Raw genomic sequence first — 19,904 nt, 5'->3', positions numbered from 1 at the left:
TCCAGATTCTGGACGTACTTTGCTCTTTTTTAAAAAAAACTATTTTTGCCAATAAAGAATTAGTAAATTCCCAATACACCCACCTGTGGAAAAAGAATCAGCATCTCTGTAACCAAGCCTCCCTCCTCCGGCGGCCCTATCGAAAGATGCATTGAAACCGCATTGTGTTTCTCAAAGGAAATATAATAATAATCCTTGAATTTGATATAGCGCTTTTCGCGTCGGGAGGACGTCCCAAAGCGCTTCACAGAACACACTGTAAAGTGAATTGACTGTACTTGTGGGCGAACGCGGCAGCCAATTGCGCACAGCGATGTCCCACAAACAGTCGTAGATTGAAAATGACCAATTTATTATTGTTTGGGGTTTTTGGAGGGATTACTATTAGGCGTGTGGAGTAAGGAAACTTGCCCAAGGTTTCACCCTGACCTGCCTGGAATATAAAGCGCACAATTTCGAATTGATCAATCATAGAAATGTCAGAACTGTAGGAAGCTCTTCAGCCCATCCGGCCTGTGCCCCTCTAGCTCCTCCAGTGGGCAGATCATTGATACTCTTCCAATTTGCCTCATACAGAATCAACTCATTTCTTTCACCAGCAGTGAGGTTCGGGGGTGGGGGGGGGGGGGGGGGAAAGAGGGAAAAGAAAAAAAAATCTCTCAAAAGGCTTTTTTTTTTCCAGTTATTTTATTGCTGATATTTATACCAGTTTACAGACATTTCATTCATCTTAAATTACAAAGGAGTTTTTCAATGCACATCTCAAGTTTTAATTACATTCACACTATCTCCTGCTTAAACATGGTCTAGAGTTAATCATCATGAGTTTGAATTGCCAGATCAAAGTTCCCATGCAGCTGTTTTTTTTAAAAAAAAATACTTGAGACAGCAAGTCATGGACAAGGGTTGATAATTTATTGTATTAGTGATTACAGGTGACTTTTGAAGAAACAGAAGAACCAAATGTACAAGTCCGCAAAAGACGGAAGGAAGCTTTCAAGGAGATTGCATAAATAATTCCAGGCATTCAAAAAGGAAAGGTGAACCAAAGGAAAAATTAAAATTTAGCAACCAGAGAGAGGGATAAAAGTTAAAGCAGCAGTTGAAAAACTATTAGGTAAGAGTTGAGGCAGCAGTGTTAGCAACATCAATGGAGAATTAAGGCAGGAGATAATTAGTGTGCCTGGTCTATTCATGAAACAGTTTTAACCGGCAGTTGGACAAATGGAAAGGTAGCTTTGGAGCAAAACATAAGTAACAAATCTGATAGAGGAGTGAGATTAACTGTGGTGTCAGATTCAAAAACATCTGAGTGTAATCTGGTTTCATTTAAATTTCATAAAATAAACCACAAATTTACATGTATTTCATGAAAAATCTCAGATTTGATGTGCGTTGAATATTTTAACATTGTTAGAGGCAATAAAGTTTGTTCTCATTACATAAAATTATACATCCCTAAGTTACAGTATATAAAGATCCATTTTGTCATAGACAATTTTGAGACCCAAAACTGGTAAATCAAATTTTGTAAAATAATGTGTTGTACACGTGTACCATGAATGAACTGAGCAAGCAAACCCAATACAAGTAAGAAATTACAAATTGCTAGGCAAAAATGAACAGGTCAGCTGTTACTATGAATAAACAATGTTTTGAACTTTGGAAGTTTTACACTTTTTATGAATGACTATAAAAAAGTTTAAGGCAAAAAACCTCTTGTGTTTGATCTTTCATTTTCAAAGTACGAGTACATTGCTTCAAGGGTGTTGTGCTGTCTCAAAAACTGAGGTTCATTTTCAACAATTAACAAAACTAATTATTTAATACAAATAGCAAAAGTTCTTAATATGCTGGCAAAGATTCTCAAAGGAATCAATATAATCTTCCAACTACTGCCCATCCTTTATGGCATTTTACCACAGTTATTATTTGGTGTGCATGTTTCGAGATCCTTTTCAATGGCTATCATGTTACAAGCAGTTGATGTACAAGCTGATGGTGTAAAACAACCTAAACAATAGCAAATGCCTGATCAAATTTCATTTGAAAAAATGTGAAACAAGCTATTTGACAAAATAAAACAACCACCTGCCTTCTTTTCTTTAAACAAAGTTTACATGTATCGCATGATGGTTTCCACCCTTTCCCAAGTATATATATTTTGGCTTACCTCAACATCCTTTGTTGTACAGTACCAGTTTGGTTTAAAAAATAATTTAGCAGCATACTGTAAATTGTATAAACTGACTGCATGTAATAAACAAATCTAAACATTCTTTAACATAAAACATTTAACCAGTAAACAAAGGACATTAGTTTGGAGTATCGCTTGCATGAATCCTCTACTAGATTAGTAAAATTTACTACAGTCAAAAATGCAAGAATTATAATCCAAGTATTATTGAATAGACAAATTATTTTACTGTTGCTTTATATACCTTAACACAAATGTTCTTAACATTTTAATCTTAAAGATACTGGCTCAATTTCAGATCAACATCTAATATTAGTGGAATCTTGGTTATAAGTTTTTTTCAATTTTGTGAACATTGTTATCAATTCCAAAACATGGATATTTACAATTAAAATAAATCTACATCAAGATTTGTGTAGACATGTGAAGCACGCATGTAATTTGGCAAGTGCTCATGTGTAATTGATAGTAGGAGTTACATTAATTCATCGTAGGATTGTTAGTTATTGTTGTACTTGTTTTGTAAAAAAAAGATTGTGTAAATGGTGATTTTATGTGAAAAATCAATGCTGATTTTTATTAGCACCTCCAATTCCAGCTATAAATGCTTGGTGAAAATTGAAGTGGGATACAGTCTGTCAAATCAATGTTTGCCGATTTCAATACTGGGAATATGCAGATTGTGAAGCTGATTGCATGAGTTACCCAATTGGTGATTTCTGACTGACTGCAAAGAATGCTGCTTAAAAAACCCCAATATAATTGAACTTAAAGAATGGTTAACCCCAATAAATAATGTTTGTGATGGTATTTGGCTAAGCAAACCTTATTACTAAGCACCTATCCAAGGATACTTGTTTGCTCCTTTTAACCAATACCTTGCCCAAGCAGAATAATAAAGTGTTTACCATTCACAGATCATTATCCATCAATAGTCCCTTTTTATTTTTACATCTGGTGGGTAACAACGTTAGCAAAAGCAATTCCTCCCTCCCCCCAAAATAATTAAACAAAAAACTCTTAATTCCTCCCTCCCCAACTGGTTTTATGAAGGCCCTTTTTGACCTTTCTTCCTTGGAATATTAGTATTGTGATACACTTTTTTTATTCAAAAAAGCAAGCTATGAATTGAAGACTTTAAAATCAATACCAAACAGATGAATCGACAGTTAAAAGCAATATACCTTTAATCTCTCTCAGTCATGTTTTAGTTTAAATAAACAAGTTTGTAAAAGGCAGATGTCTGGCTGAATTTGGGAACAACTTACTAGTTTTTTTGTTTGCTCAATGCTATTTGGTCATTTTATTCACGAGAAGAACTAAATCAAAAGTACATGTATACCAGGATGGAAGGGCTCAAACAAACACATATGCATGCATTAAGTTCAACAGAAGTACCTGTGAGCAAAATGCTGGGAGATTATAATATAGCAAGGTATGATTGCAAGGTAGAAAAGCCAGAAATTGGGACCTACATAGATTTACTTTGCCATACGTAAGGATGTGTTTGGAAGGAAACTCATGATCACTCCATTTGGTAAAATACAATATGAATATTTACTGTTTTACACCTGAGAGGACAAGGAAATATTAAAACTTCCTTCAAAATATTCAATAGGAACAATTCTGTTCATACAGCATCTTCAACAGCTTGTACAAATGTCTACATGCTGTGCACAGAATTACAATATATAAAAAAAACTTGCTTTAAATTTTCCAGATGCCGTGTGCTATGTTAAGCCTTTAACTTAGTGTATTTCAACAGCTGCTGGAGCAATGTCTTCTACTTCAAACACATATAAATGAATTAGGAAGTTGCTAAATGGAAGTGTTTTAGTACGGCACTTTCAAGCATACTGTATAGTCTGTTTCCATTATATAAGCAGCCAGAGACATTCTAGGGATCCCTTAACTTACCAAGTAGTACTGAAAAATTCAATTTTGAATTTAAATTGCAATGACATGTAAAAACTATTACAAAAACCACAAGATTACTAATGCAAATACTGTACTGATACGATCTTTCCTGTATATACACAATAAAAATCTCAGTATATGCAAAAATAATTTTAAAATCATGCATAAAGTATACATTTACTTGTTATGTTTGAATTTTCCTTCCAAACAAAACAAATGATTTTTTTTCAGTAAATTTAAGATCCTCTGATGCCTTTTTTTGACCAACTTCCTTCAGAACTTACACTTAAGGGTCATTTTTGTGCATCGATTCCATCTTCTTCCAAATCTGCTCCACTGCAGCTCATGGCCTATTTATTAAGGGAAGCAATGTTTGTGACGACACCATAACCCATGATCATTTTTACGGCAAGCTGGAAAAAAAATCAAAATCCATACTCCTGGAAACGTCTGAGCAGATCCCATCGAGTACTAGCAATATCTGTAGTTTATGGGATCACTGCAAGAGTAAACTGTAACTGGATCAACAGCAGACTACCGACACAAGTCTGTCGAACCAGATCCTTTCTTGACCTTTCGCTTCTTGTTAAAGCATATCTGGTATGTTTTGTTGCCTGAATTCTGTTTGTTCGATACACTTCCGACATGACCAGAGTTCTGCTGCTCTTGGAAGTCTTTGATAGAGGAACAAAATGGTCTTGCTGCACCATGCTGCAACAGAACAATACCAGAAGCATTTATTTAGCACAAAAAAATCTTATAAAGCATTTACTGTAGTTGTCGTCCTGAGATACATGATTAAAAGAACATAATTCGACATGTACAATATAAAATGTTTTATTTTGTCATTGGCCTAATTTTCATTTCTATTGACTCACCTCCTTCATAAGGTCGACTTCCTAACTTATTTCAATGTGTTCAGAAAATTGTAACATTTTGAATTTAATACGAATAACTTAAATCAAATTTTAATGCTGATGCACATAATTTCATGGTGTGCATTATTTTTAAACCCCATCGACAACATGTTCTCAAAAGGAAAAAAAATCAGAAGCAGAATTCTGTTCAAAATGTTCCCACAATATAAAAAGGGGAAAACACTATAAACGCAGTTTCCTGTAGTGAGGAATATACCCTTTAAAATAATCAGTGGCCCTCTCTACTTCATTCAATATTCACTAGAACAGTGACAGCATAATTTGAAGGAGATTCCATCTGGAGCTAAATAGCATACCAATAAGACATCACAAAATCATTGCAAACCTGTGCTTTATTGTTGTTGCTTGATGGGCCACCTTGCGTTTTCAAACTTGACTGTGAAGATCCTGCTGGTAATTCTTGTGCCACTGGTCTGTTAGCGCTGCCAGATTGTTTGGACGTTTTGCAAGGTGTTCCATCAGAATCCTAAGTGTAAGAATACATAACTGGTTTTGCCAAGTTTTAACAATGAAAACACACCATGTGGAATCACCAACACTAACTCTGGAATCTGCAGTGGGTAGAATGTTTAACCCAAAACATGAACAAATTTTTGTTATTACCAAAACAAATAAAAAAAGTTTGCATACTCAAATTCAGTTTTACTGAAAAACCAAAACAGGCCCACTCAACGCAGATGTGAATTTCTGGTTGCTTACCACATCACTTGAGCTGGACAAGGTGGAAGAAGCAGAAGACAATGGTCCAGACGATGAATTTGAAGAATGTTTACTAAGAGATGCTTCAGAGGTCCTGCTCTTGGACTCGTTTACAACTTCACTGTCTTCTGAAACATTGTTGTTGCATTTGTCCAGCTGTTGTGGGCCAACAAACAATGTCACATCATTCCCTGAATGGGGGAGGGGGGGGCAAAAGAAAAGAATTAACTTACTTAGTTGTCATCCTGTTCCTAAGGAGCATCTCTTACCAAAGATCATCTTTGTGGAGTCCTGTAGCTCAGTGGTTAGAGCACTTGCCTTACAAGCGAGAGACTTGGGTTCAATGCCCGGCAGGGTAAAACCTTGGGCAAGTTTCATTCGTCTGAAGACTTTCACTGATAACAGTATCTAACAACATGCCTGATAACAATCCCTCAAGAAAAAAAACTGGTCACTTCAATCCATGACTGTTTGTGGGACATGGCTGTGCGCAATTGGCTGCCGTATTTTATCCACAAATATACAGTCAATTCACTTTACAGTATATTTTATGAAGCGCTTTGAGCCATCTAGAAGACATGAAAAGTGCTATATCAAATGCAAATGCAATTATTATTATTATCTATGATGGGCAGGGTTTGCTAGATTCCCTCGAATTTAAGATTCTCACCCTCAAGTTCAAATCTCTCCAGTCGCGTTCCATCCTACCTCAACAACCTCCTACCAACCCAGCTGCTTCCTTTATTCAGCAACCAAAACAGGCTTTGTTTCAGGCCTGATCCACTCGACCCTCAGCAGGCGAGATGTCAGCCATCCCGTCCCCCTCTTGAACTCCACCCTGGAGTCCTCTGCCTCATGACACCATTAAAACCCCCTTAAGACATCCTTTCGATCATCTATCTTCACCCATCCTCCGCAGCTCTCCCCCACCCCCAGTTTGGGAGTCCAGTCAGCTGTTTGAAGTGCTTGGAGACATCCTCCCAATTTGAAAAGTGCTATATAAATGTAAATTGTTATTGTAGATTCCCATTGGGGTTCTGCCAACACAAGCCTCCTGCTTCTGCCAAGCAGATGCACTTGAATCACTTCCTAAACCTACAATAATTCTCACCTACCACGGTAAAATTGTTCTATTAATAGCCCACTTCTCCTACAGGTTTGACTAATCATGATATCTAATTTACATAACTCACAACCTCAGGTTCATCACCATAAAGTCAGAGGAACATCTCAGCTCCATTCTGTAACATTGTAGCTTTCACTCCTTGCTACCGTTTCCTTGAATAATCAGACTTACTGAAAATGTAAACTATTTGATCAGTAAAAGTAACCACATAAAAATCAAAAATAAAGAAGTTGAAAGCTTAAAATTAAATCTGACACGACAACAAAACCATTCACCTATTGAGTCTGTTGTGTGATATTTCATTTTTGGTGAACCAGCACTAGTCATATAACCTTATATTTCATTTATACATTTTTAGAATGTTTAGTGTTCAGTGGCTTTACAAAACCTACAGCCCCACTTAGTACAATGTCAAAGCCTTGCCCACTCTCTCCCCTTTTCCAAGTCCCGCCTAAAAACCTTTGCTCTTCGACCGTGCTTGCAGCCACCTTCCCACACCCTCCACTGTTAAGCGCTGCCCTGCATGGAGGGCGCTATATAAGCGCAAGTTGTTATTGTTGCTGGGCAGCTTGCAAAGTTTTTCCAGTAGCATCACAGCAGGACTACATGGAAACTGTTGCTCAACAGTGGATTGTGCTCAGAGGAATGGGTGGTTAAAAGTTTTTATATACAACAGACGCCCGTTTAAAAAACGAGTTATATACTACACTAAATTCAGAGGTCAATATTTTTTCCATTGTGGTGGGAAATTCAAGTCTTTTGTCTCGAGTACTTTTCGGGCAGGCAATTCTAAACTAGGCCAAATTCTGTAGACACATTTCTGTTAAAACTATTGATTTTTCTTGTAAGCTAAAACTCACTGGTACATATTGCAAACTGTAAAATCATGAGGATTATCATTGAATCCAAAGATATATACCAATTGGGATTAGTGTTTTAAAACAAATTTAATGTATTAGATTTGTTAAAAAAAATTGAATTTGGTCACACTTTGGTAAATAAATATCTTCTAAGGGTGGAAATGGAAAAAGCTTTCATGTAATGAATATCGGAAAACATTTGTGCAACATATGCATCTGAGTTGTCAAAACTGAAGTAAAAAGAAATAGTAACAACCCAATAGTCCTTAAAGGCTCAGTTGGTAAATAAATTCCCCCATTGTGTCAGCCATATATAGTTTCAGAAGGTGCTAAATTCAATTTGCAATTCATGCTGAGTAAGCTGATATCCACTTGGGGCACTACAAGTGGCCTCAACATCTCTTGATCAGAGAGCTCTGCTGAAATAGACAAAGTGATGATAGAGTCATGTTTCAGGTAAGTTACATCATGATTGAATGAACCACTGTTTAGGTTCACACATCAAGAATACCCACTTGGGTGAAGTATGAGGGGGCACCCATCACTGTGGAATCACAAATCACTACTTTCAATAAAAGGGATAAAACTGGAAGAAGATCCCTCCCCCAGAGAATCAATCGAAAATTAAAACACACAGCACAGAGAATAAGAAAGAGAAACGTTTTAGGAAACATTCCATACAAAATTTAATTTACCATGGCTTTTATTGCAAATCAGAATAATCAAGGCAGCAAACCCACCATTGAATGCAGTACAGCTACTCTGTGGTCCCCAATTATCCTGTATCCAGCGTCTATAGTCAGCAACTTCCTGGGTTACTCGGATAATTCGACCCAATATGCTGCTAATATAAACACAGATTAAAGCTTACACCAGCTCATAATTTCATCAATATAAATTGTTAACATCAAACCAATGTGAAGTTAAAAGTTTCCTACCTTTCACATTCTTTATTTGGGTAGTACTTGGCAATATGAGAGACAGCATGGCTTAGCACAACATAGGCATAATCAAATGCCTGCTTTACCTGCATGGCACCATATGAACTCCTACCAACATCATTTCCTTCAAAAGAGCAAACACAATCATCAGTAATGATACTCATACCATTAAGATTCAATAATAGTTCTTTAACATTCTCTCAATTTTTAATTGCACACTGGTTTATAGAGCAATCTAATGCAACTGGAATTACCCTATGTAATACAAGCGAACACCATACAAAGTCAAGTGGGGTGAAAGACAAATTTACTGGCAAAGTTAACACACTTTGTACATTTAGAATAAAATGATACCAATATAACTGCACAGCAAGATGGATAAATTTACCAACCAACGTGATTTCTCTCTCTCTCTCTCTCTCTTCACCCCCCAAATACCTTGGTACAGAAACAGTTTTTGAATTCCCACGGCAAAACGAATGGACATTTCCAGTCTGTACAGCGAGTGCTCAGCAGAAAACTCAATGCCAACTTACATTTTTAAAATGTACACAATAGCAAGAAAAATATACAGACCAGGTTCTGGTTTTCAGTACATGTTTTGGTGAAAAGTGCTAATATAAAATATAATATTCAATATCATAAAGACACAAAGGGAAAATGTTGCACGTCTTTTGAATATAGCTTTAATATTAATTTCATTGGTTTACTCTTAAATACCTATCCTAAAAATACCCCATACAACCTAAATAAATTTTTATTCATTGCATTTTTAGAAACCTCAGGGAAAAAATCTAGATATAGAATAATCAAATTAAAAGCTTTTGATTGGATTAAAGATACCTCTGCAGAGCAAACCAAAAATGCAGTTGAGATATGGAGGTCAGGGAAACAATGGAGACTGGAGCAAAGTGGGAGTATAGCACCAAAATAATTAAAAACAGGGAGAAACAAGGAATTCAGCAAGGGAATGAGAATCTGAAAAGCTGATCATTCAGGCAAATAGCAAGGAGAGTGTTTTAAAAAAATGTAATCTGAAGTGTCTATGTCAATAATGACAATGTGATTACAAGTTTCAGGTTAATCTGACCCAAATGCTGGGGAGAAAAAAAGAGAAGGTTCAAGCAGCCAGACTATTGCCTTAGTGTTACAATAGCTGTTCGTTCTCTAGCATCACGTCACTATATTCGAAAATGTAAGATGGAGTATTCTGAGTACTTCTATAATCTTAATTTCAGCAAATAGATACTATTAAATTGCTATCAAAACACTGAAAAGGCAGAACTGTACCTTGTTGCAGTGGGTCTTCAATATACAACATTGATGGCCTGTATCCATCCGTCATACTTTTTTGCACTTCATCCTTAGCAACGTAGGAACCTCCATCGTTTATCCGAATGCCAGTCTTAAGATAATTAAAATGTCTGCCATACAGTTCAAAAAATTCTATTAGAAGCACTCCAAGGTTAGTATCAGGGTTGCAGGCATCTTCCCGTGGATGTAACTACAATTAAAGACATATTATGAATATTAGTTCATGTTTTTATTTGTAACTGACCTTATTTATTTTGTTGAAACAGCCAACCATAGTGACAAAGTTGTCTTCAGCTGGAAGGACAAGACAGACTGGATCATGGTTTTCTTAATGAACTGTCAATGACCACTTGTCAAGTCACAATCCTTCTTACACAACTGAAACCAAACATATTTCTAACAAGGGCCACTTGGCTGACAGTTAAGCAGTAAACTACTAAAGAAAATAATATACAGGATACTGCATTGATAGAAATGTATTACAGAATTTATTTATTTGTAAAGTATTGAATACGTACTTGTTTTAATCTAGTTTCAACAGTTTCTATCTTAAACTGCAAATTAAACATGTATCTAATGGAAGAATTAAAATGTCACTACACATATACCACTTGTATTTGTGTAACATTTGTAAAGAGAGAAATGCAGTTGCACCTGTAGAAAACTAACAGCCATTAGAAAAAGGCTGTAGGAGCCAATGCCACCAGTGAACACTTCATTTAGGTCTCTCTGCAGCAAGAACTGTTTCAGCACTAGAACCAGGCAAGGGAGAACCGGAAACTTCTACAAAAAAGTAAAACATCAATTAAATGCAAGCTTGAACTACTTCATCCCAGTATCAAAAACTCTGTACATTTCTAATGAACTCTATAATTAAAAATAAAATAAATCAAAGAAGGAAGTAGGGATCAATTAATATTTAAACAGGATTACGTGGAATCACACTGTATATCTTCTCACCTTAATAAATTCTCTGATAAGTTGAGCAGCTTTCACTCCATTTTGTACATTGAAGCTGATATCTACTTTTACTTCAGTATGGGAGTCTGTCAGTTTAATAATAGGCACCTGATGCATCAGCAAAAACAAAGTCAGACCATAAGTTACATTCAAAAACACAAATTAGCTTTACATGGCGGAAGGAGGTCCAAAGACGCTGGACAATTAAGGATTTGTACCAGAGCTGGGGAGAATTCAAAGAAGAATTTGTGGAACAGGAAGATTATAAACAACAAGATTAAATTTGTATAGCGCCTTTCACATTGGGAGGACATCCCAAGGAGCTGGACAGAGTATAGCATTTCAGACCCGAGCTGGGGTCAGGGGGGGAGAAGGGAGGGGAAGGGGGAAAAGGAGAAATTAACTTTGAACAGTTAACTTTAATATACAATTCCAGCAAGTTTTCCCCCGCCTCCCCCACCAAGAACATTTTATGAATAGTCCTATCACTGCATAACGACAATGACTTTTTTTCTTCATTTCCACAAGTGAATATATTAAACAACAAATACCAAAATATAATGCACTTACATTTGTCTGAAATATGCATGGTAAGAAACTGTTTACTTTTTCATTAAGACACTGCAACCTGATGTCTGGTCAAGCTTCAAGCTATCAATTGCCCTCTACCCTTCACAAAAAGTCCTTAAAGTGGAAAGACTACAAGATCTTGCACCATGCAAAAAACACTATTCGAACTTCCCCATTTATAGAAAGAAGTATTCATAAAGAAAGTACTTACAGTTGCTTTGTCCAATACTTTAACAGAATTCTCATCAGCCATATTTCGTTTCCTAAGTGCTTCTTCTAGTGTCCAAAGAGGTAGCGTTTCCCACTTTCCAAACACCACTAAATCTATATCACTGAATAAAAATGGGGGGAAGAGAGCTGGATTTACAAAACACAATTTAGTCTGAACTAAAAAATGATATGATGGAGCAACCTTTTATACTCTAGTCACTTAGAAACAAATGAGTTTAAATGAAAATACAAAGCGAAAAGGCAATCTGCATGATTTAGAATAACTGCGACAGTTAGAGGGCTCAAATGGGATTTGAAAACTACAACAAGCCAAGACAGGGTAGTAGTGCTTAGGTTTCAAAATGCTGACTTGATGGATGAGTTGCAGTCCTTACTACAGCTGAATTATCTAGTTTTATTGAGACACGTTTATATTGCATCAACATTCGCCTCAACCCACTAAAATAAGCTGTTTTTTTTAAAAAAACTGAAATGTACTTTCTAAGTTGCCTTTTTTCATTTTATGCAATATGATCCCATATTTTTAATTATGTCCAACAATCGCCCAAATAAAATTGGTCAATCACTTCATGGATTTCTGTGGAACATTGCTGTGTGGAAATTTTGTTCGCCCACAAAATACAGTCACTCCACTTTACAACATATATCCTGTGAAGCACTTCCTCGACTTGAAAGGCGCTATAAACAAATGCCAAGATTAATTTTTTTTCATTACTTTCTAATTAGTCCCTAATCGTGATAGTCTGATGGAGGCACCGAAGTATATAAAAATTATAAATCATTAGTAAATTATTAGCAAATACTGTAAATCCAAGCATATCACAGTTACCATATTTCCAAAATGCTTTACCTTGTTGGCAAATACAGGCCAGTACTAAAACTTCCAAATATCTGTACCTGAAATATAAAATTCTTAGCATTAGTACAATGGCTATGTAACTTTAGCAATACAGCAAATGATTAGGATGCAGTATAAATTTCACAGTAAAAACAGCCTTGAGCAACTTAGTTTGTTGACATCTACTGCCCACTGGTGGCAACAATGAAGTTTTGAACTGTTCTATCTGAGACACTGCCATAAACGGTGAGATTTGGTTGGTCTGACCAAATAAAAGGTGCTAGGAAACGCAAGCACTTTGCTTATATGTTACTTTAGAACTCATCATACAACATACAATGTTTTTGATTACCTTCAGAAGCAGGAGATGGCTCTCACCCCCCATGAATAAAGCTTTATGCTACCTACCCTTGAAAACCCTCACTTTAATACTTACGTCTGCACTGGGCCACAGTTCTTTGATGACGCTTTCTATTCTTGCAACTACCTCCATTCGCATTTTCTCCTCTTCTGGTCGAGGTGACATGTAATTGTAGAAGTCAATAATTTCTTCATGAAGTCTAAAATTAAAATAGATATATGTATAATAATGTATAATATACTATATAAACTATGTTAACATTTCTTCCATACAACTGGGCAAATAATTGCATCAGCAAACCACGCACTTTTAAAGTTTGGTGCAGACTACCTGTAAGATCAAGTTGTTTTGGGGTGTGAAGAGAGTAAACTTTTTTATATATATCTGCCCAAAGATTAATTGAACCACAATCAGAACAAGATTAATTAAGAGGTGTATTTAGTCAAGTTTACAAAAAAGGGCAGATCAAAACCACTGGGTAAGAAAGAAACCAAATACAAGTAATTCAAATATAGAATTGATACCAGGAATAATTTTACCACAACTGCTTTTAAAACAAAGCTCTTTTTGTCACATGGATAGCAACAAAGACTGTCCACAGGCTCATTATGCACATCTGCATGCTGGCTGCTAACACATATTGGCAAGTTGACATAACACCAAAACTCACACAATAGAGCATCACAACTTTTAGCAAAACTGGTTGTTCTGGGATAAATTCTACTGTAGATGTGTAGGAGACATCTCAATTACACAATGCATTGGTGCTTCAAGGGGTTGTGCCAAAGTGTTGGCTTGCACACCCACAATACCCCATAGAGTTCATAATTTTAGCCACAAGGTTGGTGAGGTGCTCTTTTTTCATATCTCCAAGCAGCCCACCAGGAGTGATATTGACAAATCCCTAACAACACACCAGCTCCTTCAGTTAAGGACTAGTGACTCAGTTCTTTGAGGGCAGGATGCACAAGTTTGCAAAGCATGGGATAAGTGGGAACAAAAAAAACTATGATGGTGCTACAGGCTTCATGTTAATTATATGATGTTATCAGAGCAACTTCAGAATATGTATCCAGTCACCTTTTAACAAGCAATTATAATGCCACTTGAATCAGGCTGGAGATTCCGCAAATTTATCTGTATTCAGGAAGAAAATAAGCTAACTCGCTTGAATTTCATTGACAGCTTATCCTGTAAGCATTTTCTTATCCCTTAAAATTAAGCCACTGCACCTTTTCTACACTCTGCCCATTCAGAGGTGTGTAGCCGAATACTAACATTTATCCTAACGCAGCAATTTATGCATTGGAAATGGCAAATCACTCGTCATACTACTGAGATTCCTAAAATAGCGATTATTACAACACACCTGCTGTTCACAGGCTACTAAAAGTTTAAAGCAGCTACCAATTTTCGTTATACAAATTGCAAGAATAAACACTCAAGCAGATTATAAGGTAGTAATGTGTAAGAATCTTTAATCTCCCTGTGGGATTTCCTCATCTTCATCACACATTTTTCAATAAGAATGAGGTGTCCTGCACAACTAAGATTCCTGCCCCCTCTTGCACCCCCCCCCCCCCACCACGATAACTAAAAATATCTTTACATATAGGACAGAACAGATAGAATTTAAAAATAATATTTGGTACATGTAATAATGCTGGAGTCTGAAAAAACAGCAAATTTCAAACTGTTCTGAACAGACGCAAGTGGGCCTGTATTACAAATATATCTGTACTCAAATGGAACCTATGGACTTACACTGCCTCGATTACAAAGCTATTTCAAATATTCAAAAGTTAAAAATTGACTCGTTTCAAGATAAGGACATTTTATTTAGTAAACAGGTCGTTTCAAGGTTCCAGGATGTCAAATATACTGCTGATTGAGGCAAGAATATTTTTTCTCTGATAAAGCATTCAGATACAAAAAACCAAGAATACAGTGTTTGCTTCTCGCCCATATGGTTGCTGCTTTTAAATCCTAGAATTGCCAAACTTCACAAATCAAACCAACACTTGGTATAAATTTTAATTCATAGTAAATTATTAAATTAAGTATTCTTGTTAAATGTAAAACTCAACAATGAAGGGACACCCTAGTTTATTTCATCAAGTAGAAATACCTGCAGTTGAACTTCGACTATTCAGACAGCTGAACAGTGAGCAAGCTCCGCCAAACATGAAAAAGAAACTGACAGCACCGAAGCAAGATGGTTTGAGAAAAATAGGCCTACACTAGCTATGGTAGTAAAAGACCCACAAAAGTGACTGCTGGGAGAATTTTACATGTTAAGAAAAAAAAGTTTGTTTCGTTCTCTTCAGCGATCACCATGTTCACATCAGACTTCATTGTTGTTGGCAGGATGAACATCACTGGAACCATCAGCCCCAAAAGTATTATCCACCAGACGAATCCAATTTAGTTAAAATATTCAACATATACTTTTATTTTTAATCAATTATATTTTGGAAAATGCTTCATAGCATTTTACGTGAAAGGCACTTTATACATGAAATAATTGTCATGTCTCAGGCATTCTCCCAGATAGCATACGGCAGACATTTCATCATCAGATCAAGAACAGCAGAAGTACCTAACTGTAAGGAAGTTTGGAAAAGCATACTTTAGTACTAACTCCTTGTCTGCAGCATAAGCCAAAATTGTGAAAGTGTCCAATATTGCCAGTCCAGAGACAACAAAGTCCAGATATTTATTTTAAAATCCATGTATGTCAGGAAACCCGAGAACACTAAGATATGACCTGAGACACACTACTCTATTGACCTAATGACATTACAGTCCAGGCACGACATCTAGTAGTCCTGCGAACGGACAGCTTTGTAAAAGTCTGTGCCTTGCTGCAGCTGAAAATTTTAGCCAGGGAAAATGTAGAACTTGAGACAAAGGGAAATAAAAAATTCAAAAGTTGGGGCACTGAATAAAAATATCTTGTCATGAGATTCAGATGCAATGGCATAATAAACAAACATCCATAAATTTCAGATTTTAGCTTGAAATATTCAATGGATGCTTATCCTGTCCCCATCATCTTTTCTCCCCGTTTCAAGGAACATTGTAAACATTCCATTGCATTAGAAATGTACCATAATGTCGCACAACCACAATAATTTACCTAAGCTTCCAATCTTACAACAGCACTCACAACTGTATCAAAGCACAACATTTTTCCATTTACCAAACCACCAGCCTGAATGAATGACAATTTGAATGTCGAATCAAGGCAGCTTTATACTTTGAACCAATGCCCACCATAAACTAAACTGAGGCAGGTCTAATTTATTTCACACAGGGGTTTCAATAACAAATGGAGGACACATTCATGTTCTTCCCTTTCTCTCTCCACCACCACTCCCCCCGGAAACCTGCCACTTGGAGGGATGCAAGAGCAGAATGAATCAATTCACATTCCAAATGTCCTACTTGTAAAGAATCACCGGTCTCTGCTCTGCATCTTCAAGGTCAGAAATTCAATGTACAAGTAACAGATATCCAGTGGGCGAACAGTGATTCACAATAAAGAGGAAAATAATCTGAGTCCTATTTTCACAGTAAATATAACTAACTGACACTTATGAAATCACTATTTAGAAATTCTGTAACTTTCAGCAATGCTAAGAATACAAGATATGTTCGAAATCAATGCTCTAAATTTTATTTTAGATGTAACAGATCAGTTCTTTTTCTTACTCCTCCCTTCCCGAAGATGTGAGCATTATACTGGAGTTCAATAAGCACTAGGAATATTGTGGTACTTTGTCCCAGTAACCATTCATCATCAGAGCCCAGACAGTGAGTTCTGAGAGGCTATTTGATAATTGGGAGGGGGAAGAGAAAGAGGAGTGGAAAACCACAGTTGCGGTTAATGTTCACACATATAATCCTACACTAAAGGTCACAGGATATAGATCAGGCAATGAAGCTTTGACGGATGGTTTTCCTCACTAGCCAAGGGATATTAAAGCCACTTGTATCGCCTCTACTGCCACTCCAGCTGAGATTTGAAACTCAGCAAATCCAAGAATCAAACCTGAGACTTGCTCTGTATGACTCAGCACATCTTATAGTAGTTTTCACTGAGTCAAATATTGTGGAGCATTGCTTTCATGAAAAGATGTCTTAAGAAAATAATGTTATCCCCTCCTAAAATGTCAAGATATCTATTGATGGTTTCAGTAAGAAACGAGTTTTAGCAAAGAACAACAGGTTAGTTTATTGCTGATTCTGGTAAGGGAAATGAGTTATGTAAGTATTTCTGAATTTCAAAAAAACGTAGGCTTGTAAGACATATATGCAGTAATATTTTAATTATACTGCACATAGAAGTACAACCACCTTTACACTTGACCTTAGAAATAACACATGGGTGAACTGACTGCAGAAGGCTTTCTGCTTCATCAGTTTTTGAATGACTAACTACTACAAATCAATCTGCAAGATATTTTATCGTAAACTTTTCCCGTACTCCCCCCCCAAATTTTATTTTTTTGCCATGATCAAGCGAGCCATTCTGAAATACAAATGGGACACGTTGGTGACCTTCAAAAAAAAAACCCACAAAAAGGGGACACACAGTCACTGCATCCTCATGGCTGCAATGAATCTAACTGAACATCTACCCACCTACCTACCTCCACAATCCTCTTTTGAATGAATGTGGGTAAATAAATGCTCTTCAGTCGTGGTGACATTACTGAAGGAGGGGCCCACATGGCTACCGGCGTGACTGCATTAGGATGAACAGAGTGGGCAGTTTGCAGGTGTCCCAGAGACCGGTCACTGCAATGTCCCACACAGTACTGTCGAGCCCTCCCTTGTAGTTAAGGCAACTCCATTTTATAGACTTTCAAGGGGGACAGACAGTCTTCCAAAAAAAAAGAGAGAGAGAGAGAGAGAGAAGAAAAGTGGGCATTTCTCGATGCCCCCGGACAAACGATAAAAAAAAACAACACGACGGGCCGCACAAAACGTCAACTTTTTTTTTGGTAAAAAGAACAAAATTCTGTCCGATCACCGAAAAAAAAAAAAAAAAGCACGACTTTTCTCCGTCTGAGAGCGGTGGGGAATAATTTGCATTCCCTCCCGCGGTGAACTCCATCCACCCCAACCCCTCCCCCACCCTTTTTTTTTAAAAAAAAATTATTAAAAATAAAATAAAATAAAACGCAGGGATGCGTTCCTGTGCCACCAAAGTGGCAGCATTATATATATACATAAATATATATATATATATAAATAATTCACACGGGCACAAGAGAGATAGATATCCTTAAAAGGGCGTGTGGAAGGAAGCCCTTGACAGACTCCATTTCACACCCCGAGTCGGGGCGTGCGCCATAAAACCGGTTCAAAAAAAAAAGAGAGAGCCGCTCCATCAAAAAAAAGGCCTTCTTTCTGCGAAGTGACCAAAAAAAAAGGGAGGGGAGAGAGAGAGAGAGAGAGAAGGGAGGAAGGAAGGAAGGAAGAAGGGAAGACGCTTTCTGACTTACCCCACCACTCCCTCGCTATAGTTACGGTTTTTCCAAGGGGTCCCGGTGTAGTTGCCGCTCTCGTACAGGAGGCTGTAGTTCAAGCCGAAAGTACTGGCCTTGTTGTCGCGTTTCCGCTTGTTGCCCGAACCCACCACGTTCCTGTTGTTGATGAGGTCGGGGTAGTGTTTCCTCCAGCAGCCCCCGCCGGGCCCGGCTTGGAGGTTGCTGTTCCCACTGGGCTCCAACGGTAAGAAGTCGCCCTGTTTGGCCAAGAAGTCCCCTCCTACTCCTCCTCCACCTCCTCCTCCTCCTCCTCCTGCACGCTGGCCGCCCCTCTCCCTGTACATACTCTCGCCGCCCACGACCGGAGTCGTCGATGTGGTCGACGTCGTCGTCGTCGTGGTGGTGGTGGTGGCGGTGGTGGTGGTGGTCGCCGCCGCCGCCGCTGCTGTCGCCGTCGCCGCCGCCGCCGCACAGTTATTATTAAAGAACAGATTCCTCAGGCCTTGCGTCGTCTCCCAAATCTGCATCCACAAAATGTTGGCAGGTCCGAGCTGTTCTGGCTGAAACCAGGCTATTCTCGGATCCATCAAACGGAGTCGGTTTCCTCAACAAGAGAGCCGAGCCCCGGCAACTCGCTCCTTCGCCTTTTCCCCTCTTTCCAACAGCGCCGCGTTATTCCCTGTGTGCCTCTCAGCGGTGGCACTGATGACGGCTGCGCCGCTCCCTCTTTTCTTCCCTTCTCTTCTTTCCTTCTATTTCCCCCACTCCCACCCCCCCCCACCCACCTCCGCTGGCGGACCCTGACCCCGTCGCTGGGCCGTAACGAGGGGAGCCGGAAAATGGCGGCGGCAGCGTCGGCTGTGAGGTGACTCCTCCCGCTGCTGCTGCTGCTGCTCGGGCTCGCCCGCTGCTGGCTCCTGGCGTCAGTGCGCAGGCGCTTTGGGGGGGGGGGGGGGAGAGGCGGGGCAGCGTCGGCGCGCCTGACGCGCGCGTGAACACACGCCGTGCGCGCCCACCGTCGGATTCCGCCCCCCCCCCCCCCCATTGTGATCGCGCCCGGGGCAGGGAATGGGGGAGAGCGCGCGCACGCGCACGCTCAGGCTCACCAGGCGGGTGATGATGCCAAATGGAATCTTGGCACCAACCCCCCCCCCACCACACCCACCCCCTTCCCCTCCACCCCCCCCCCCCTTCCCCTCCACCCCCCCCCCTTCCCCTCCCTTCCCCTCCACCCCCTCCCCTTCCCCTCCACCCCACCCACACCCCCCCCCTTCCCCACCCACCCCTTCCCCTCCCTTCCCCTCCACCCCCTCCACCCCACCCACACCCCCCCCCTTCCCCTCCACCCCCCCACACCCCACCCCGGGCTCCTCATTCTCGAGGGTAGCATCTCACGACGCTAAGCCGGGGGGGGGGGGGGGGGAGGGGGTTTAAGTCGCGACCTGAAGATGGCG

At 38.9% G+C, this 19,904-nt stretch overlaps 1 protein-coding gene across 2 annotated transcripts; it reads right to left on the bottom strand.

The window, feature by feature from the left end:
- Positions 1-668: 668 nt before the first annotated feature.
- On the bottom strand, positions 669-19,224 carry tent4b (terminal nucleotidyltransferase 4B). 2 transcript variants are annotated; one of them, XM_007889438.2, is made up of 12 exons: positions 18,466-19,224; positions 13,028-13,151; positions 12,604-12,650; positions 11,734-11,854; positions 10,953-11,060; positions 10,647-10,775; positions 9,969-10,182; positions 8,676-8,802; positions 8,478-8,581; positions 5,752-5,942; positions 5,378-5,518; positions 669-4,825 (listed from the first exon to the last, which is right to left on the bottom strand). In XM_007889438.2, exons 1-12 carry the CDS (start codon positions 19,035-19,037, stop codon positions 4,649-4,651), a joined length of 2,055 nt encoding a protein of 684 aa, XP_007887629.1. In that variant the 5' UTR covers positions 19,038-19,224; the 3' UTR covers positions 669-4,648. The 2 variants fall into 2 exon arrangements, with proteins under 2 accessions (XP_007887629.1, XP_007887630.1); XM_007889439.2 differs by having other exon boundaries at positions 8,478-8,578.
- Positions 19,225-19,904: the final 680 nt, after the last annotated feature.

The sequence above is a fragment of the Callorhinchus milii genome, unplaced genomic scaffold, assembly GCF_018977255.1.
Source record: "Callorhinchus milii isolate IMCB2004 unplaced genomic scaffold, IMCB_Cmil_1.0 Scaffold14, whole genome shotgun sequence".
Taxonomy (NCBI): domain Eukaryota; kingdom Metazoa; phylum Chordata; class Chondrichthyes; order Chimaeriformes; family Callorhinchidae; genus Callorhinchus; species Callorhinchus milii.
This window is presented reverse-complemented; position numbering and strand designations above follow the sequence as displayed.